This window comes from Chelonia mydas, chromosome 8, assembly GCF_015237465.2.
Source record: "Chelonia mydas isolate rCheMyd1 chromosome 8, rCheMyd1.pri.v2, whole genome shotgun sequence".
NCBI lineage: Eukaryota > Metazoa > Chordata > Testudines > Cheloniidae > Chelonia > Chelonia mydas.
In genome coordinates this window covers 30,280,841-30,303,677 of record NC_057854.1, presented here as the reverse complement: position 1 = coordinate 30,303,677, position 22,837 = coordinate 30,280,841, and the positions used below count along the sequence as shown (strand labels likewise).

At 39.6% G+C, this 22,837-nt stretch overlaps 1 protein-coding gene across 3 annotated transcripts in view; it reads right to left on the bottom strand.

The window, feature by feature from the left end:
* Window positions 1–22,837, bottom strand: part of DOCK2 (dedicator of cytokinesis 2) — a 495,629-nt gene that overhangs the window by 381,192 nt on the left and 91,600 nt on the right. For 2 of the 3 annotated variants that reach the window (XM_037906215.2, XM_043520978.1), the window contains exons 18-22: window positions 22,227–22,410; window positions 22,026–22,123; window positions 18,527–18,616; window positions 17,106–17,206; window positions 14,847–14,981 (exon numbers count right to left, since the gene is read on the bottom strand). In XM_037906215.2, the coding sequence (XP_037762143.1) occupies window positions 14,847–14,981; window positions 17,106–17,206; window positions 18,527–18,616; window positions 22,026–22,123; window positions 22,227–22,410 (608 nt within the window). The remainder of the gene's footprint in view (window positions 1–14,846; window positions 14,982–17,105; window positions 17,207–18,526; window positions 18,617–22,025; window positions 22,124–22,226; window positions 22,411–22,837) is intronic. The other variant, XM_043520976.1, reaches the window with a different exon arrangement.

Below are 22,837 nucleotides of genomic sequence, written 5' to 3'. Positions count from 1 at the left end.
TTAAGGCCACATCCACAGTTTCTGGATAAAGAAGGTGTTGCAACATGAGAATATTTCCACATATTTCACTAAGAACTTGAGCAAAATTAAACTAAATTATGGCGTCAAAGCCTTGATGACACTTGGGATCAGTTCCATTCAGTCATCTGCAACCAGCAACTGAGTGAGTTGCACTCTTGCAAACTGGACAAGAGAAGCCATGATTTTTCTTTGTGTATCTTTCCCTTGTTTCAAAGGGTTATCAATGCAATGCTTAATCAATGCAAATCACAGGTTCCACTGATAGCTGGAACTGGGGCAAATCCGGAATGTAGAACAAGCCTCTACTTCTCCCAATAAGATCTGTTAACATTTGGCAGTCATCTATCAGAACTGAAACTGTCTTGACTACTTCATTTCAGTCCGTGCACTTATTAAACAAATCAACACTACCTGCACAAAACAGAGGAAAATCTGACAAAAAGGATGATTTCTTCTTAAAAAAAATACAAAAGCAAGAATATGGACAGATTCAGTATGTGGTAGATATAGACAAATCTTTAAAGAGCAGTTGACAGTTAAGCTTCAATAGGTCTTCAGAAATGTGTCAAAAAAAAAAAGGTTCTCCAGTTTCATCAACACAAGGTAATGAAAAATGAAGTGATCAAGGTACAGTAGGAAAATCTGAATAAAAGAAAGCAGGCAAGGAAATACCTCATGCATGGAAAAAAGACGGGGGAATTTTAAAACGGAAGACCAGACAAATCCCAAAATAGGAAATATTTAGGTGTACAGGTGCTGAACCTCTGGAAACCGAAATATAACAAGTGAGTAGACCTTCCAAGCCCTGAAATATAGAGGGATGATCAAATCTCAAACAGATAGGAAAAGTGCACTCATTGAAAGTCAAACTACAGAAAATGGCATTAGAAATTATGATAGCTATTTCTGCGATGAGTTATCAAGCAGTAATCATGACTGAAGAGAAAACCAAAAGTATCTTTAGTTAATGGAAAAGTATCATATTTGAGGCCAATAGCTCTCTGCTAAACCCAGAATGCCAATAAATCTGTCAATAAGTCTACTCAAAGTCAAGGTGTTATTTCCCAAAGACTTGACATTTAGAGGTATATTTGAAGCCAAGCCCAGTCTGACTTTTATGGATGCAATTTGTGCCTAAGAACACGCCACCACAACTTTTTCAACAAACGAACAGGTACTATCAAGTCTTCAGATTTATGACTACAATTCAGTTGTGGGCTTTCAAGGCATTTAACAAACTGGGATCTACCTTTTTGAAAGCATGAACCCTTAGGAAGGGGATAGCTATTAGGACAATCTGCTCATATGTTTCAGTAATTATTCTATTTCCTGTATGTTACCCAAGAAAGGAAAAACCAAAAGAAAAGGAATATAGTTGTGAAACAGACTCAAATACACTGAAAATAAGAGTTTTAGAATCTGAAAACAAAGCTATTCGGTGGTGTGTGCATAAAATAAAAGATGACAGTACACAAAATATGAAGAAGACACATCGAAAACATTCCATTTACTTTTTAAAAATATCCAAGTTTACATAATATATGAATATAAATTAGATGACAAGAAACAGGCAAAAAACTCAAGTGGAACCCTAATTTATCAATCTATTATAATACATCTGATTCTAACATTTACTCCCTACAGGAAAAACGATTTATGCAATTTTACCAAGATGATCAAATTGCATAATTCTGCACTTAATTAAGTCTTCCTGTTACTGTGATGATCATTTCATACTCTTTAGATTTAACTAACTACTGAATGTCTGAAGTCTGCACTCAGTGAATGAAAGAGGGCCAGCAGAATCACAAGTGCATCAGAATCTGCTTCCCAGTGGTTAAAGTCTAGTCTCTGAAGAGGAGCAAGACAGAATCAGCCTTTGGAGAAAGGGGGCAGAGGTCTGTGATCATGATCAAGGTACTTTTTCTGTGACAGCAAATTTTGCAGGCACATCATCTCTAAATATGGAGCATCAAGTGGTGACGTTGCTGCAAAAATGTATCACGCTGATTGGGTGGCACAATCCCATCACTCCAGAAAGTTATGCTTAAAAAAAAAAAAAACCCTGATAGTGCCGAAGATCCTAACCTAATTGAATTCACTAAACAGAGCACCCATAAACCCTTGCAATTAAACTTCATAATTAGTAATTCATTTTACACAATAGTTTCTGAATTCCTTGAAGAAAGCCAAGCTCTAAAAATGCCCAAGTTGCAGATATCATTTTTAAATCTCAAATATCAGAGACTGGAGTTATTATTGACCTTTCAAGGACAAAGAACATCTTAACACAGAACGAAGACTTTCCCTCTTCTCTAGCATCACTCCAGTAATGCAGGCAAAGTGGCAAAAATTGCTCTGATTGCACAGAGATTGTAGAATTCAGGACCAAGTCCCTAGTATTGTATCTGGCAAAATGCTAGGAACAATTTGATAGAAGACTTTAAGATGCCAAATGTGCTTTAAAAAAAGAGATGCCTTCACAAGGGTTTCAACTAAACCACACAGCCAGAAACTGTACTCCAATAGCATGGATTCAGAGGAGGGTTGGCTGGATGAATGATTAAGAGACAAGACCCTGGTGCTGAGCCTAATGGATAATGCTGTTAATATGATAGCTGTACTAATACCTCTGTATATAACTGTTATTTCAGCTCCCAAGACCTGGCTTCCTCAAATGGGCTCACATCTCTTTAGTTTGGCTTTAAGTTTAGGCTTCAAAACATGATAATACTCTACCAAAAATATAAGGCAGCACAGGCTTCCTGGAACTTTGCTCAGATTTGCCAGAGTATTTGCAAACTTTGGACAGCATGACCTTCATTTCATCTTGATTCAGGTTTCAACAGGAAAATTTTGCAAAGCCCTAACAATTAGATCCACATAAACCTGAAGTCTCCAACTAATGACAGCAACTTGGTACCAACTTGACCAACATTCAAATGCCCTCCCAATTAAATGGAGTTACAGGTCACACAGAGCAGTTCCTGCTCTGGGTACAGGAGAAGTAGTAAGATATTCATGTTGGGTCTTGCTTGTCCTTGGATGAGAACCATGTACAAGTACAAGTAAGGGTGCTGGAATAATTTGCATAGTGGTGGTGCTGAGAGCCATTGAAACAAACTATATTCATTACAATTACCTTCCCTTTCTTCCATTTGTTTACAGCAGCTTTCATTTCCTGTCTAGACCATGTTGGGGGTTTTTTGTTTGTTTGTTTTTACCCAGTGTAGTCTTCTCTCTCATTTGGGGGGCTCTGGCTTTTTGGGCATCTAGTAAATATTCTTAATTTCCAATTTTTTACATTTTTTTATTCAGATTATTTCTCTTTTAAAGCACAATACATATATTATTGGTTTGGAGTTCATTCTGCTTGCACACAAATATTATCTAGTCATGATCACTTGCACCTAGCTATCAGTAATTTTTAGGTCTGTGATTAGTTGAACTTGTAGGTGGAGGTTAGATTCATGTTTACCAGAATGGTTTAGAATAGTGCTAGCAGTACAAACTATTAGTCGCACTCACTGCATTAGTGATATGCAGCAGCTGTCAAAAATCAAGTGGAGGAAAAATAATCTAGAAGGAAACCAACCATCACCACAGAAGTCAAAAAACAGTATGTTCTAGTGAAATAAATATTACATCTCAGATGTGCTGCCCTTTTCTGTCAGAAGACACAGAACCCGGGCTTATATACTGACAATGTCATATGCTTTTCAATATTAAACTAAAGGCTTTGGCAAAGCTAGAGGCAGGCAAAAAGCTTTTAGATACTTCAAGGGACATCAAAGCTAAGCAAACACTGATTGGCAGAGAAATATGCAAAAATGTTAGTCTAGCTGAGAAGTGTGATAGGAGTGAAGCACTGAAACAAACTGTTAAGGGCAGCAGCCTTTGAACAGTCAGAGCAGTGTTTGACTGTGAGGTTTAAGCCAACTAAAGGAAAGGAGCTCCCAAAATCTTAATGAAAGAAAAAGCTGAGTGGTTACTAGGATACCTAGTATACCTTGTTTTGTTATTTGGCATTTCCAGTGTCTAAGTTCAAACCACAGGGAAGTCATAATTCAATGCTGAAGCACTACCTAAAGTTTACATTTTAAAAGATCGAAGAAGAAGGTGATTTGTTAGCAAGGTTGTTGTAGCTGTGCTGGTCCCAAGACGAGAGAGAGAAGGTGAGCGAGGTAATATCTTTTATTGGACCAACTTCTGTTGGTGGAAGAGACAAGCTACAGAAGTTGGTCCAATAAAAGTTATTACCTCACCCACTTGGTTAGCAGAGCAAATTTAACGAATCAGATAGAATTGGTTTGTTCTGGATCCTACTCCCCAACCATAGGAAGTACTGGGTCTGAGAGTGAATGGAACAGCCACCAAAAGGTACAAATTAAAAACACTGACATTTGTTTTGTGCCCACACAACAAGATCAACTAAGGACTCAAGATTTTCAGCACTGGCTGCTATGCAAAAACTCAGTGCTTTAAGCAAATCGATATGGATGCCTTTCCTGTAAATTTAGCAAACAGCTGATTGGGTTTTCTGCTAAACCTCTGAGATTTCAATAGGGTGGCACCAATGTAACTGAAATCAAAAGTTGGCCCTCTCTCTGTGAGTCGTTTTCCTGCCAAAGGGATAAAGCTCTCCCCCAGGATGACTAAGCAGCCAACTCTAGAAATCATGTTTACATCTGTCTCTTTCCCACACCATTTTCACTATATATTAACATTTTAATTTGCAATCAAGCATCTGTAGTCTCCGAGGAGAGGCAATAAATTATTATAGTGATAAGAATAAATTGTGGGGGGGGGGGTAAATAAATTGGTCTCAACTTCAACATCAGCTCAGAAAAAAAATTATTTTAACACGATAAAGTAGATTACTTTACTTAAGGGAGATGTGATCCTTTTAAGCCCAAATAATCATGCTCTTCCTGAAAAGAAACACCTCCCTCACATCCCCAACACACTTCCTTCTCCTTCATGGGTCAGTTTGGCAATTAAACCAGCAGCAGATGACTGGATAATACTAAAGGGTGTTTGTGCAGTTTGCTCTTGTAAAACTGCAGCCTATTAAACAAAAAAAAAAACCAAACAATTTATGCTTATTGGCCATATAAGCAAAACTCACATTAGTGCATAACACATTGCACCATCTTGGGTTAGTGTATGAGGGGGAATAGTCCTGCTCTCATAGGGAACTTTCCTGGCTTCTGCACTACCCCGGTGAAGTGGGCTAGCGAAAGCATCTGAGTCCTCGCTCCCACTTCCTTTACCCAGTGGCCTCCCTGCCCTTGAGGACTCCCCTTCCACCCTCCTGTCTGGCAGAGTCCTCGTAATCCCAACAAGGCTGGGCCCAGGATTCTTTGGGGGCTCGACCCCCAACCCTGCTGTGGTCACCTAGGACAGGGGCTAGGGTGTCCCCATTCCGGGGTACTCTCTCTGCACTGGGCACTTCTCTGGCCATTACATACAAGTTAAAGCAAATGCAAGTTAATTAATCAACAATTAATTTTAAAAATAAGGAAAAATGGGAAAGGTTAAAGGAAATATCAACCCGCTCTGTGGCAGGGAACATCACAAACAGTGTCTCTGGAACGTCAGGGCAGTTCACAGTCTGTTCCTTGTAAGTCCCAGGCCTTCTTCTCAGGCCCTGGCTTTGCTGCAGGGATGCTGTGGGTTGGACACTTGCTCTGGTGGTGGCCACACGCTCTCAGGCTCTAAGTGGTAGGACCCTTCTTCCCAATGTCGCCCACGCCCTGTCGGGGTTACAATCCAAGCCTGCACTGCAGAGCCTCTTGGCTGAGGCGTCTCCCTGTGCTGGGCCCGCTGCCCAGGGTCCCCCTCGCTTTTCCCAGCTGCTCGCCATACCCAGCTCCGGACTGCTCCAGCCCCAGCTCCACCACTGTCTCAGTACTGCTGCTCTGCCTCCAGCTCCCTGGGCTGCTTCTTTGGCCCCTCTGCCTCTGGTTGCTACAGCTCTGCTCCCAGGACAGGTCTGCTCTGCAGGCTGCTTCTGTGACTCTGCTTCGTGGGCTGCTTTTCTGGCCCCTCTGGCTCTGGTTGCTGCAGCTTTCTTCCCAGGGCAAGTCTGCTCTCTCTGGGCTGTGCCTCTGGCTTTGGGGCTGCAGCTCTGCTCCCAGGACAGGGTCTGCTCTCTCTGGGCTGCTTTTCTGGTCCCTCTGGATCTGGCACAGCTCTGCTCCTCAGCTCATCTCAGGCCCCTGCTTCCTCCTTGGCTTGGCCCCACTCTGTCTGACCCAGGCAATTCCAGCTCACACCAAGAACGGGACTTTTCCGGCCTCCTGACCCCCTGATTAGCCTGCCCGCCCTGTCATTCATGCTGACCTGGAGCATTGGCCTCTCCCCATTGTTCCTGGGGACTATCAGTCTCAGGGTCCTGATTTCCCATAGACCCTTCCCCTTTTAGTACTGGGAGCTAGCAACCAAAACACCCCCACTGAATGTTAGTAAGGGGACAACAGTCCCCTTACATTAGCATTAGTGGCAAAAATACTCCATGTCTGCTGTGTGACAATTACCAACTGGGCCAGCACTGGGGATTGAACCAGAAACCTCCAAAGCTTAATGCTGGAGTCTCCACAACCCAAACTAAATACCTATAACTGATAGCTGTAACAGACTTAAATCCTGTGTTGATGAGGCACAGAAGCATTCATTAACACTAGAGCTGGGCAAAACAGAAGTTTCAAAATAAAATACTGAAATTCTAATTCAAAGCCATATATTATTATATATCAACAGCTGACTCTTCTAGACTGCCAGGAGTTCAAGGTTGAGGCTTTTGTCACTGGGAAGGTAATTTTACTAGATTTGTGATAAGTCTCTGAGCATTCTCTTATATGCATTCCTTTTAAATATATTTTTATTGTATGATTGACTGGGGAGATATAAGTGTATCCACAATAAAAACGCTCCTACCACTTCCTCCTCCAACAGCTTTAGGTCAATCTATATTTATCCAGGAAAAATAGATTTCCAAAATATACAACCAACCCCGCTCCACCCACCACACACAAACAACATATGGGAGCAATGTAAGATGGGCTGCGTGGCAGAAAATGTTAATATTTTCTCCATTATTCTTAAAGATTTGGTGTTTCCAGTACAGTTAGCAGGCTAGGCTGTGGAGAGTAACTATCAACTGAATGTACTTGTTTCTGCAGTCAGTTGAATGCTTTAATGCAAGGTCTCACTTCCAGAGGTGACTATGTTTTAGTCTAACATCAGTCATGTTGACTGTTACTGATACATCACTCACTCACTCACTCCTTTCACTGCATGCTAATATATATGACAGTAATGTTACCAGGAGCTATTTGAGAGTCTGGAGATGTAACTCATTCATTTTTGCAGGAAAAAAATTTGCTCAATGAAAAACATACCATGCTGTATTCAGCATCATTAAATTCTAACATCTGATCCAGGGAGCAGAACAAGTATCAGGTATGGAGCGGAATGGGTCATCTATTTTTCAGTTTGGGGGCTAAACTGAAAAATAAAAACTCAGTTCAGTTCAATAGGAAACTATTTTTACTCCCCTCCCCCCCCCATGAAAAAAATGGTTTGTCCCACCTCAAACAAAAGCGCTTCCTCCCCCCCCCACCCCACCACTTTTTGTTTAGTTTTTTGGTGTAACAGAATGTTTCACTTGACCCAAACAAAAATTATCCCGTTTTTCATTTCAAGTTGTTTATGAGTATTTTTCAGCAATTGACCCAAATTTATGAATAGTTTCAGCATCACAAAAAACGCATTTTTCAGTGAATTTACTATTCACCAAATTTTTTTTGCCCACCTCTATTCATTCGTAGAGCTCTGCAAATAATTGTTGTCAGTTTGCTTGCAGTACCCTCCACCCCCAAAAATTGAGTAACTTATTTCAGATTAACCCAATGGGTGTGTCTGTTTTGGGCTGAACATAATATATTCTTTGAACTGAAATGAAACATTTTCATTTAAATCAGGGGATGGGGGGGAATTACATATTTTTTATAGTCAAGTAAATTCCTAAACTGAAGTAATTTCGAGTAAATAAAAAATAAAATAAAAAATAAAATAAAAAAAATAAAAAAAATCTAAATTTCATTTTAAAAATGCCAAAATGCAACAGATTTTTTCAGAAATTTATTTTTGACTGAAACAATTCAGTGTGATCGACACGAATTTAAAATTTGTTTAGGTCAACCCAAATCTGCATTTGACAAAAAAGGTTCCACCAAAATTTTCACCCAGCTCTAATTGCATAGCTAATAGATCAATGACAGGAACAGGGTAAGAAACTGTTCAGTACTGCAGTAACAGTACTGTAACTCTTGAATGCTGATATTAAAGGTTGTGGGGGAGGGGTTTTATGGATTCCATCATTGATTTTACTGGGACTACCTTCCAATGGAAATACTGATGAGTGAAAATTGTTTTTGTGAACACCGACTGCACCATTAAGTTGTTGGTTATGGCTCCATCATCACGATACAATGGCATGTACACTGAAATTCTAGTCAAACCTTTCAGCACAATGAGAAGTACCTGTTCTAAAGAGGTCAGATATGGAAGCAGTTACAACTTATAAATTAACCTAACAGATACCAACAGTTCTTTCTGATATACAAGTTAACCTGTGTTTTCTTAAGGATAAAAGGAAAAGGTAACATACCTGAAAAAATTCAGTTCTTTTAGAACTAGCATACTTAGAAGTCAGTGCTTACTTCAGGATCATTTGAAGTGTATCACAAAGTATAGTAATCATGTCAAACAGCTTTGTGGTTTATTCGTAACTATTACACAAGCTGCGGGAGTTATATATCCCCTCCCAAGTCTATACCTTTATTTGCTCTGATTCAGTTATCTGAATTTTAAAAATATGCATTTCCATAACCTACATATGTATTCTATAATTTGATCTTCAAAGTTCACCCCCAACAATGTCATCTTCTGTGGTCTTATCAGTGGCAGCATTAGTTAGAAGCACACAGTGCTGTAACTGCTATACAAAAAAGCCATCTTAACGTAAGAATACAGACCTCTAGAAATATTTAGTTACAAATGGGAGGAAGTTTCCTCTCCTCCCCTGTCAGCATAGAGTAATGAATAGATCATTTCATCCTCAGTTCTTTATTGAGGAAATATGCAGAAGGTGCCTCAGCTGTATTGCTTGGGTAAACGGAAAGTGGCTGGTTATCCTTGTGATGGGATGGACTAGGTCCTGAGGCCCCTGCTGGAGACCTCGCAGCCCTGCCGCACTCCACCCCAGAAAAGGGCAGTAGAGAGGGTCCTCCAAGCTGCCGACAGTGGCTGCGTGGGACGCAGCCAATCAGAAGGGGCTGCAAGCAGCAGCCAGTCAGGGCCCAGCAGGCTGGTATAAAACGAGCTGAAGGGCCAAAGTGAGTTCAGTTCCATGCTGGAGGAGCCAGGTGGCTGAGGGAGCTACAGGACATCAGATCGAGCAGAACTGGCAGAGACTGTGGGGAGCAAGGAGCTCTGCGCTGGCTGCTGGGACTCAACCAAGAAAAGGCCTTGAAATAAGGGTGAAGAACGTACTAGGGAAGTGGCCCAGGAAATTGTAGAAGAGAGACAGTTTATTTAAAAGAGGCACAGTGGATGATACTATTTACAAGGTCCTGGAGCTGGGATCCAGAGCAGTGAGTGGGCCTGGTGCCTGCCTCCCTCCCCCATTAGTCACTGGAGAAGTGGCTTGGACTTTTGATGCACCCCAGAAAGCTGGGCCCAGACAGGCCCAAAGAAGGCAAAGACATCGCCACCAGGGAGGGAGCCCTGGGGGCACTGCTCTATATCAGAGCAGGGACAATTTAAGAGATTCCAGAAGGGACAGGGAGACCATTCAAACCAGGGTAATGCAATAGGCCCTGCTGGACGGATTGAGGAGCGAGCCCAGGGATAGAGCTGCAGATAAAGGGACCTTACAGAGGGTGCCTAGATATGTAGACCACCCCCCCCCCGTTGGACTTGAACCCCCAGAAGGGGTTTGCTTTTATTTCACATACAGACTGTGGGACTCGGCCAGAGGGTGAGTTCCTGAAGACACACCACAAGGCAGAGAGCGCAAGTGTAGGCATGCACACTCTGCCAAGGGGGGCGCTTGAGAGAGGTGAGTGCCATCTCATTACAATCCTACAGTAGCAAGGAAAATGGTACAAGGGTGCAGTTAGGTATTTGGTCTACACTGATGGTGCAAGTCAGAAAAGTTATGAAACGTAAAGTGAATAGTACACGCCTTTTAAAGTATGTTGACTGAGATAGCTTTACATCGGCATCTTGTGTATCTTTCTTTCAAAGTGTGTAGGTCAGTGTGTACAATTTCAGTGTCTACTCTAGATTTTGTAGCTGCTACTGGAAAGCTACGGGAGGGTGACATCTGTATGGAGGTGGTAAGAAGTGATATGGGACAGAAATAAAAACAGATGTCAAACTTAAAGATGCTGCACAATATGTAACTGTACGTAAATAATATTATGTTGATCCTATTTGTGTTTATGGGTGATGTATCTTGTCCCTTCATTCTATCTTAAATAGACAAAACAGTGAATTCAGCCAATGGCCACACTAGAATGGGTGAAGAGGGGCAGTTCCCACAACCATTGCGCCAGCAACACTGGGAAATCATACACAGCAGTTTTCACTGCTGTGCCGTTTTCCAGGATGCATCATGTGCTCTCACTGTGCCAGTCCACTGCCCAGGAGATGGGAGAGTGGGCAGACAAAGCCCCATTCTCCTCACCCTCTCCCTCTTTGGTCGAGTTTAATGCCACTCTCAGTACAAGTGTATTTGTGTGCTAGTAATACAAGGTTCCTGGATTGTGCCTGAATGATGGCTATGTACAATCAATCCCAAACTGGCAACGTTAACGTCTATTGTCTCTTTGTAGAAAGAGCAATGTTTAGTAGAAAGCTTTGGGATCCTGAGATGAGAAGCACTATATAAATGCCAACAGCTATTGCAATTTTATTGGGGAGGGGGGAAACAGATTTAGTGGTGAGACCAAACTCGCACAATTAGTGAGTCAATAGCAGAAGGGATAGGGGATATGTGAATATGTGGCTTTAAGGATATAAGTTTTGCGGGGAGAGGGGGCACTGTTAAATTTTCTTGGCAATATAGTGGTGATTTTCATCATCAGAATAGCAACAATTAAGGAGGTAATATTTTGAGGCCTAAAGTGATATTGTCAAGAACATTTTAGTAAGGATATTATATCATATTCTGCATTGGTCCCCATTAAGCTAATGGTATTGTGAAATAATTAGCTATAATCTGACAGAGTGAGTGATTAAAGATATTAAAAACTGAACAGATTCCCAAGAGTAAAAGTTCGTGTGTGTAAAAAAAAAAAAAAAAAAGCAGCAGCATAAAAACCCAAATAAAATGATAATCTCTCAAACATTGGCTAATTTGCTCCTAGAAATGTAATTCACAATCACAAATGCCTTTGCAATAATTTATGATCTTACCAAATAATGCTATCAATTTGTTGTTTTCACTGATGGCAAGACTTACTCATTACCTATTACAACTGCCAATGCATAATGTAGGAAAAAAAATATGTAAAGCATTGATCTCTAGCAATCAAAAATTAAACAAAAGAGCTTTATGACTTTTAAAACAAGTGCCATTTAGTGTTTGATTGAGGTGTAAGTACTGAAGGTAATTTGCCATACAGAAAGAGCAGACATTTTGGTTTAGTTCTTTTATTAAAAAAAATCAATAAAACTAAAGGAGACCTCATCTGTCCTTCTGGTATCAGATATATTGCTCCACACTTTCAGTGGACAAAACAAAATAATAAAAATAAATAGTTAAAGGCTGAAACGTTTAGCTAAAGTCATTACTGTTAGGCCTTAGATGTTACTTCGCCACTTAGTAAAATAATTTTTGTACTAAATTACATCTGTAGATTGTTCAGCTGTTAGCATATGGCATGAGAAACCAAGGGCTTCTATAATTCAGGGTTTGGGTTTGCATATGTACATGGACATAGCTACATTGTGTAGACCCACAGATTTTTTACCAAGACATTTAACTGTCTCCCAAAGAAAGGGAGAAAAACAGTAAGGAGGGAACATGGATTTTAGTTGGAATACTCCATCTCTGCACACATGCAGGACAGAATATCCCCCTGTCCCATTACAGATGTACTGATGCAACTTCGCCAATTTTCAAAAAAGCTTAAATCACATCAATGCAACACAGCTGGACTGGTATAGCTACGTCAGTGTAAAAGTCACAGAAGCACAATACTCCCTTCAATTCCACCATCTTCCTAGTTAAACTACTCTACTTCTCCAATTTAATGGATTCTGATACCTGCAATCCCCTTCACCATCTATGACTTGCTCCTCAAACCCTCCCCTTCTCTCTCTGCACAGGATCTCACTGATTTCTTCCAAGAGAAAACTGTCAAAATGACATGACCTTCCTCTTCCCTCCCACAATTCAGAGCTAATGCTGTATTTCATTGCTCTTCTTCTTCTGCCATCAAGCTCAACATGGCTAAAAGTGAACCCAATGTTTCTCCATAAGCTCTCCCCACTACCTCCTTTACCATCCAGCCCATCACTCAGACCCATATCCTGGGAGTCATCTTCAATTGAAAACTCTTAAGATTCTCACATTTAGGATTCAAACAAACCTTGCAGATTCCTCTGCATAATATCTTTAAGATAAGGCCTTTCTGGTCTCTCCACACAACTAAAATTCTAGCACACACTCATCTCATGTCAAAATTACTGCAATATCTTGCTGCAAAAATCATCATCAGTTGCTTTGACCATGAATCCCACTAGCTCCACTTTCTCTATCACATCAAACATAAAGCTACTTGTCTTCACTTTCAAGTCCCTTCATGGCCTATTCCATTTTATCTATAATCTCTTTCGGTATTGTGATATCACCTCCTCCTTCTATGGGCCCCTGTTGCTAGCTTCTATTGCCTGATTGTTAAATATTCAAAACAAGCATCTTCATGCTTTTTCACACATGTTGTCTCATGCTTAGGGGATACTCCCATAACATCATAAATCTGCCTCATTGTCCTTTAAAACTCTCCTCGAAATTCTTCTTTGCTGTGATGCCTACAAAGTAACTGAACTTGATAATCATTAGGCCACTGGTGTGCTTAGACTATTCATGCTGTCCAGTATTGTCTCATTGTTTCCTTGTACCCCACATCTATTTCATCTGTCTCTTGTCATCTACTTAGATTGTAAGCTCTTTGGGGCAGAGACCAGTATTTTGTACTGTGGCTCCTAGATGCTACAGTAATGGACAGAAATAATAGGTTAATGAGTAACCTTGAAATCCTACTTCATGGACTAAGTGGATTGGAAACGGGAGTCTCTGGAAATGAAGAGCCTTATATGACAGTTATACCCAACCCCTCTTTCATCAGGTTATTATGGAAAGGTATTCGTACTGAGGAAAATGTTTTCCCTCAGGACACATAACAGAGCTTTCACTGGACTTCAGTCAATCCCATGTACAAACCTAAGGGCAAAATTTGGCTTTCCAAGTCAAGTTTTTTCATTGCTTCATTCTTTCTCTCTTTGATATGATGTAGTAGTGGATTCATCAAGTGAAAGAAACTTTGAACATCGAAAAATTACTAGTATTTTTCTTTAAGGACCACCTAACTTGAGAGCTGTTTTTGCATATAGTTGTGCTCAGGAAAGAGAGCTTTGTTGTTCTTTAAACATTAAAGGGCTAAACACCAAAGGGATGGACAATGGTCTTAGTTTCAGATGTGAAATGTGCATTTTTCTCCTGGTGATTCTACCTCCATGTGAGACACTTTCCTTATGTTTGGAATATAAATCAATACTTCATCTTTCCTGAGTAAAAATATGCTCCTTTATAAAACCAACAAAGATAAAAGCCATAGAATCACGTCAAAGAGGTTAGGGATGGAAAAGTTTCATTAAGTCACCCAGTCAGACCTCCCTCCTCCTTTGGGAGTGCAGAATTCCTTCCTACAAAGGTTTAAAGATTCCCTCCCCCCCCCGCCCACATTACATTCTTAATGTCTCAAGCAACAGGGCTTTCATCCCTTGGAAGAGTATTCTTTACTTTAATAGATTTTAGTACTGTGAAGTGTTTCACAATATTAAGCCTAAATTTTCTCTCATTTTATTCCATTGCTCACATTTATAACCTCTTCTACCGCTCTAAAAATTCCTCCCTCCTTGCTATACTTTATGAAAGCTTGTAGACTTGCCCCATCTGTTAGTTGTCACGTTACTGAGCTATACATACCTAGTTCCTTTTAATCTTTCCCTCTAAAATTAATTCTCCAGCTTCTTAATTGGATAACTGGAGCTCTACACTCAATTCAATTATGTTAGTCCAAAATTATTACATTGTGCTATGCACAATCTTTGATCTGCTAAATACAAGCATCTAAAACTTTAGGCCATCTGTCATGCTCTTTGGCCCAAGAGAAACAGCTGGCAAAACAATCTGATGTCATTGGTAATCACCTTTCAAGAGAGGTCATTATCTTAGTAGGAACTGGGAATTTGTGCGCTGAATGAAATGAAAAGTGGATGTTTACTTTTTGTGACAATTTTCATTATGAAAAATTTACCACCTGAATAAAGTATTAATCCATAAAACTTTAGGCCAAGCACACCATCAAGTATCTGATAACTCTTGTGCTCAATTTGAAATAAAAAGATGATCAGAAAATTCCTACAGGCATGTGCCCAATTCTTCCTCTCCCCCACCAACACGAATATTACACGTTTGTATCATTGCAGCACAAAATCAACCAAGTGCTTGCAGAACAAGTACTTACTGTGCAAATAATGTTCTTGACCGAACAATGAATTTGAACACATATTCCAGTGCTTTCAAAGTTCTTAGTATAGGCTCACATTGTTCCCCTCTACTGGAGGTATCCAAATATGTCTTCAGAACCGTCATTAGTTTCCTGAATTAGGGATAATTTCAAAAACACACTTTTTAAAAAAAATGCACTTCAATAACTAGCGTTGTCTCAGTAAATTATTCAACCTTCTGAATCTGCAGTTGTATAGTACATCAAGAATCAAATGGCAGATATAAAAATAAACCAGATTCAAATTTTTACTACCATACACGCCAATTGTAAGAATCCCTGTAAATGTGATGAGAATGAATAGCAAATAACTGATTCTGAAATGGTATAAATTTCTTTGAGTATAGAAACGGTCTGCACCCGAGCTGACAATTCTGGAAACTATGATTCAGTGGCATTCATTTTAGTGCCAGTGCTCCTTGTACAAGGAAGTACAATACATATAAAGGATTAAACTCTAGGTGACTTTGCCTGCCATGTACATAATAAATTAGGAAGCACTAAACATAGGCATGTGCTCTAACACTATTAAACACTAGTGGCATGACTGCTCAAATAAGATATCTAATATACGGTATGTACAGTATTTACCTGTTTCCTCATTGCATGCCCTGAGGGGAATCTCTGCTGCACTGGCACATTACATGCTAACAAAAATGTCAGGCAAGTGCAATTTTCTCCTGTTATCACTGCAGTCACATTGATTCTTGCTATTTATTTAAATGGGAGCAAAATCAGGCCCTTAAGATTGAGGCCTGGTCTATGCCAGAAAGTTTATTGGTAGAGTTACGTCTGTCACAGGTGTGGGGGGAAAAGATCCTCAATAGACACAGATATGCTTATATAACCCCCAGTATAGACACAGCTATATCAACAGAACAGAGCTTCCATTGACATCAGTAACATCATTCAGGGAGGTGGCTCCTATGCCAGAGAAACCCCTTCTGTCAGTGTAGGCTATATTTACACTATGGGATTATGCCAACAGTCTCCCAGCTATAGACATACCCTGAGTTTCTCAGTTTTGGTCATTACAGTTTCAGAAGCATGTCATGTCAACTTGATGGCACCCCACTGACTCATTATTAGAGTTGGGTGGGAAACAGTTTCCCATTTCCAGAAATGTTAGTTTGACCTCACCCCCATCTTAAACTGGGACAAAGTCAAAATCTCAAAAATATTCCTTAACCAAAAACACTCTCCCGTTAGCCTCCTCCCCACATTTTGGGTCAATTGAAACATTTTGTTTTGATCTTAACCTTTTTCTCTCTCCCCCCAGCTTTTCTTTTTAACCATTCTCAGTCCAATTAAGCTTACCTTTCAAAATGTAAAGTTGTTTCACATTGAAAAGCTGGAGTTTTTCCATTTCAAGAATGCCAAACCAAAACGGACTATTTTGAAATTTTCTCTACATTTTTTCAAGTTGTAAACTCACTCCTGTTTTGCAAACAGTTTTGGTTTTGACAAATTGGAGTTTTTTGGCAAAAAACATTGAGTGACAAAATTTGTGACAACTCCAGTTATAATAGGTTCTTTCCTTACAGTATCAAAATGCTGGGAACTTCCTATGAGCCAGTTTATGAGGCACATAGTTTTATCTTCCCACATCACAACTGAATTGACCCTTGTTGGTCAACTGCACCTGCCTATCCTACTCCAATCCATTACATACTAGTGAGTTGAGGTAGTGGTACCTGGGATTCCACATAGGTAGGAAATGTTTATTGGGACTGTATGGGATCCCTGCAAATGGAGGCTACCAAAGGAACGTCCTGAATTCATTACTAACTGTCATAACCTCAACCATCCCAAGCAAGCTCTGCTGAATTTTGAAGCAGTCATTATCTGGCTGCAGACTCCTCAGCCCAGGGGAGGTTTATGCATTGCTGTATGCTAACCACTTCCTTTTGAAGCTTTCCACAGCTAGAGGCTTTCTGCCAGAGTTTGCACAAAACTGGTGTAATCAGTCTGCTTCATATTGGACAAAACCCTGAATCCTTTAAGTCCTTCAGTCCTTACGCAGGTTTTGTCCTCTTTGAAATCCATAGGAGTTTGACCTGCAGGAGGACTAAACAAACTGAAAAGGGTCAATTTGGCCAACGTACTGTAGTACTTTATCAAGTAAAGACATCTAATGAGATTAAAGTTACTTGTTACCTTTCAAAAAATGACTGGCGGATTTTTAAAGAGAGAAAAAAATAAAAGAATAAAACTTACTTGTAAGCCAAAGTTGCACTGAAGTGCTGTTGGATATAAGCCTCCAGAACAGTATTGAAATGTTGAAATTTCCTGTCTGCAATAAGTCCTATTATATAAATCTAAAGAGAGATTAATCAAATTAGTGTTTGACATACACACAACATTAAAATGGAAATATCAGGTTCCTGAAGTATTTATCATTCTGAAACATTTGTGCACACTTTGATGAACAGTTTCAGCAAATTTAGCTATTCACTCTGATGCTGGCAGACCAGGTGCCAGCTTTTGCCAAGGCTTTAGGCTTCAGCTGAGCACTGACATTCATTGCTGGAAACCAGTCCAGCTCACCTGTGTTAGTGTTGTTAAGATGGGTACCAGATTTATAACAATATTTTTAGATTTTATTAAATGCTTTTAAGTTGCTTCATGTATTAATTTCACTCTTCATGTCTGTATCCCAAGCTATAAGGTGATATGTAAGTTTTATTTTGTAACTGTAGAAGTGCTTGCTATAACCCTGTGAACCCAATCAGAAGAAAATGGTCCACTGCCCATCAAGGAGGACTATCAGAACTAAATAGGCCATTGTGGAACATCACAATACAAAGACTTAGTTAATGGCTCTCTCAGACCCACAAAAGTGTTTTACATGCAAGAAAGCCTATACCATCAGCTTGAATGCTGGTGGGAGGAAATAAAATAGGAGAACAAAGAAAAAATTTCATCTCTTTTTTGATGTTTGGACTCAGACAGGGCCAGACACACTAAACTGAAGCAGAGATCCCCATAGTTACTCTGGGTTTGCCCTGAAAGACATTTTGAATCGACAGATGTCTACATCTGTCACCTTTTGGAACCACAGACTTCCTGCTTTAACCTGTAAATAACTCTGATTTCTTTTTCCTAGTCAATAAATTCTTAGTTTACTATAGGTCTGACTACCAGTGTTGTCTTTGGTGAGAGATCTGAGGTACAAATTCATCTGGGGTAAGTGACTGTTCTATTAAGACTAGGAACAACCTGAACATTTTGTGACTTTTGGTGTAAGTGACCATTTATCACTTAGTCTAGTTTGCCTAAGTGGCAAGATAGTCCCCTTGAGCATTCTAGTCTATCTGTGCCTTCATGGTAAGACTGTTATCGTGCTTTTGGAGATCAGATTTGTTACAGGGTTATAGAACATATCAGCAGTTTGGGGTGTCTGCTCTGAAGCGGGCACTTAAGGTCATAAGCCACTCCACACAGTGTGACACACTCAAAGGCAACATTTCATCAACTCATTTTATGTTATTTTAACACTAATTCCCTGAGGTATGTATACACACTATGGAGTCTCTTATGACACTTTAGTAGTGCAGTGTCTTCAGTGCATTTTGAGTCCATTTGCTCATTTTTTTTAATTTGCAGTGTAGTCTTTTTTTTCCTATGATGATTCTTACCAGTGCATCAAAGACTAGAATGTCATACTCATCACTATGGGAATGTTCCATCATGATGTTAAACAGGGCATCCAAAGTGTCTTGGAGAAACTATATGATGGAAAATGAAACAAGACAAAATAATTAAAATAACTTGGAAAATCACATGATGAGAACTCATTTTGCAGGTAATAGAACTTGGTTTCCTCTGGATGGATTTTTGGAGGCCCCTGGGAAAATTGTGTTTTTATGATGCACCTCAGAGAATATAGCTTTTAGTTCCTGAAATCTGCCCATGCCCCTGAAGATTCCGATTGGTTAGTCCATAACATACACTTGGTTCAAAGAGTCACGGCATTGATAAAAAACCTATCACTATCTGTAGTTTGTATATACTTAAAACAATTCCTGTTTTTTTGAGTGATATAGATCAATATTTGCTCTTTTTATCCTGAAAAGGTAACAGCACAAAAGATGTTTATCCCTCCAGAGCCTGAGCCAAAACCCATTATAGTCAATAGTAAGACCCCTGTTGATTTGAATCGACTTTGGCACCAGCCCCAGTCCCTAGTGGGTACCGCACTTTTCTCCCCAGCCCCATAGAACAGAGGTAGCTATTATAACATTAGTTGCTTTTAGACTTAAAGGGTAAGGTTGATTTAAATTACATGACTCCTAATTTGGGTGCCTTCTCTTTATGTCTTAATTAACTATTATACAGATTAACATTGCTCAGTTTTCCACAAATTCTTACCCATCTTGCATTTGTTATAAGGCGGCAGGGCATTAATAATATATTCCTATTTTTAAAAAATGCAGCATATATAACCCAGCAATAAAAACAATGCTTATTGTATATCTGTTGACAGCAGCAGAAGGCAAATATTCCTTTACCAACTAGGTTTGTGGGCAATGTTTACTATTATTCTCTTCCCTAATTTTTTTTTAATCACCTGTCTATGACAAGTCCAAAATTAAAATTGAGCTCTGATGTATAGTTGAGAGTGTCAGAATAGCAACAAAGTGGTGCTTTTCACAAGTAATGTCCCAATCCTGTCTTCTCTGCACAAAGAAAATACCCACGAAGGTGAAGCGCCAAAAAAAAGGGGGGAGGTAGCAAAATTAGTCCCCAGATAGATAAATCTTTAACCCCACTTGAGAATAAGAAAGCATAACGGATCAGGCCAGGAACCCATCTGTATTCATCATCATCTTCAACAGTGGCTGACACTAGATGCTTTGGAGGAAGGGGCAGAAACTCTTTAGTGGACAATTATGGAGTTTCTTGCCCACCAGGAAGTACCTTATTAACCCTAATTAGAGGCTGGTGTATGCACTTAAGATTATCTTTCTTTCAAAACTTTAAGGATCAGGGAAGGTTTTCATTAGTGTCATTTTAGAGAGGGCAGAAAGAAAAAAGTTTTTAAAAAAAGCTTAGCTGAAAGCAAATGTTTGTTATTTCTTGGATAAAAACTACATGTATGTTCAACAGTTACTGTAAGATTCAAGAATTCTGTGTTGTGTTGAAGATGCAGTCCGGAATCTGTTAAATGGGCTTTCATTGTCATTTATCAAGTGCTTTACTAAAGTCCATATAAATTAGATCTACCACATTTCTCTTGTCTATAGAATCAGTTATCAAAGAAAGATGTCAGGTTAGTCTGACACAGCCTACCTTTGGTAAAACCATGTTGCATTATCTCCTATTTATGTCTGTCTAATTATTCTTTCCTTCACAATTTGTTCTAAAGCCTTGCATATATTGATCAGACTAATGAGTCTGCAGTTGCCTGGATCACACAGCCAGAGATAATATTTATGGGACCCAGGTATGAGGTGTGCTAGCCCTCGTCACCTGTTTTGCATAGTAAGTCAGTTTTCTAGTTTCCTGAAGAGTAAACTACAGATGCAAAGTAAAGGTCCGATGCCAGGGGGGGAAATGGTTGTTTTAGCTATTTTCCCAATGATTTGAACACATACAAAGTACAGCGGGAAGAGACATGGCACCACAAACTAGCAACAATAACGTGTTTCCATTGGCTAAGGCATGTGGAAGCAGTAAGATGTTGAATTAAGGATCTCTAAGTGTTAGATTAATACTATGTCTGGAATATTCATGGGACTCTGAGTTAGCTGAGCAATATTCCCTTAATCAAGGTGGGTGTCCCAGAAGACAACTATGTGAAGCTTCAAGTACACAGAAAATAAGCTATACGTGTTGGATACAGGACAGTATTACTGCCTCTGCTAGTGATATATAGCTAGATAGATGTAGATACACATATGGGGAATACAATTTGACAAGGAGAAAGACCAAGATTAAGCCATCTTTCTACCTTCTGGAAAAACACTAATGAAAATTGGAGGCACACGCCTTTAGGAATGGGAAGTTGCAGAAGTTATTTCCCTTGAGGTTTTGTATCTGCCAGTTTTAGCTACTTCTGCAACCTTGCAAATAGTCTTTACATAGAGCAATAAACAACAGATATTTAAAGTAAATGCACATCACTTGCATTTGTTAACGTAGAGTGACTCAGATTTATCCAATAGCTCTTTCAGTATTACAACCTCTAATCTACTCTCATCTAGGCTAAACATTTGTTATGTTGTCACTTAGATTTTCTTCTGCACATGCATTTCAAATTTGCAAAGGGATATATGGTCAAATAAATTTTATATGTATGGCTGAAAGAAGTCAAATACCGTGGGCTATATGTTCATATCTGCTAGTGAGTCAAATGAAATTAACCTAACATCAAAAATTTATTGTACTCTTGCACACTTGTTTAAACATGGCCCAGCAAGCAACAATGTGTGATGTCAGCATAGGAATTTCTGACATTAAACTGTCTAATATGAGGACACTTCCTCATAATACTAATGAAATCCTAAATTACCATCCTATAGTGGCTACATGATTTTCTCCATCCATATTGTATCTAATATCTATTTAAAAATTATTCTTACTGTCCCACTAGATTAATCCTTATAAGTGTGCAAACTGTATTTTGCTTTCACCAAGATTGGTACTAAGATATATTGAAAATTGTTTCCTCTGAGCATCTTGTACCATTAATGGCAAAACTTTGTCACTGTAATGATTTTATGTGATCAGAGAAAATTATCTCTGATCTAAGGGAAGAGTGATGTGCAGCTGCGCTCTGCAGCATCACCTCTTCCTAAATCACTGGAATGGTGTATTCTTTCCATTGTGTGGAGGAAGACTAGGTTCTGGAATAACAATGGCATACCTACTCTACTAAATGGAAAAAAATAATAGAGATCATGAAGAAATAACCAACCATATCACGATCCAATCCCCTCTATCAGACGATTGTTGAATGCCATGAACAACAGCCTGATAGAAGCCTAAAGGTTCTATCCTCTGTCAAAAGAGAAGCAGAAGGCTCACAAAATCATCTGTAAAGGGGAGAGGAACCCAGCAGTCTGCTATTTACAGAGCGCCAACAACAACAGAACAGCAGTTGTGTAACTGAATGTAACATTGGAAAGGAGGTACCTTCACAACTTCCTCGCCATCCACAATCTTCAATTTTTCTAAATTTTCCTGTAGCAGTTCTGGTTTCATGCGCCACTTCAAAAGACCCAGTAAACCCACTGAAATAAATGGCAGAGAAGATAGCTTTTTAATGTCCGTGTGAGTTTTAAGAATGTGTAATAGCCTTTTTCAAAAGCTTACACAAGAATATGAACTGCATACCATTTTGAGTTAGCTTTGTTGAACAAACCAGAGTTGAAATAGAAAAGGCATCCCGTGTGCTTACTGAGAGTCCTCCTACACTGCTAGCACTTCGGCTTAAGGTCAATCCTTTATTCTCCACATGTTGACGAGAGGAAGGTAGAGTCAAATAAGCACTGGCATCCTCCATTTTCTTACTATCACCCTGAAAAGATATTAGTTATGTATTATTTGTATTGCAGGAATGCATAGGAATCACAGTCCTGGACAAGCATTGGGCACTGCACAAACATAACAAAAAAAGGGTCCCTGCCCCCAAAATAGTTTACAAAGTAAGCATAGGTAAGAGAAAACAGGTGACTGCACACAGATGGAGGAGCACAAGTAAATACAAACAATGCTGGTCAGCAAGAAAGCTGCAGTCGCGACACACCAGCAACCTCACCACTGTCAAGATTTTTTTTCTAGGCACCACAGGAAAAGTTTAAGGAGGGGTGACTTTGAGGGTACTCAAAGGGTGCTCCTTCCCATATGCAAAGGGCAGCCCAGAAGAAATTGGAAAGGTGACTGTTTGAAAATGTAATAAGTGGACAATGCTGGCTGATATCAGTGGCAGAATGCAGACTGGACCT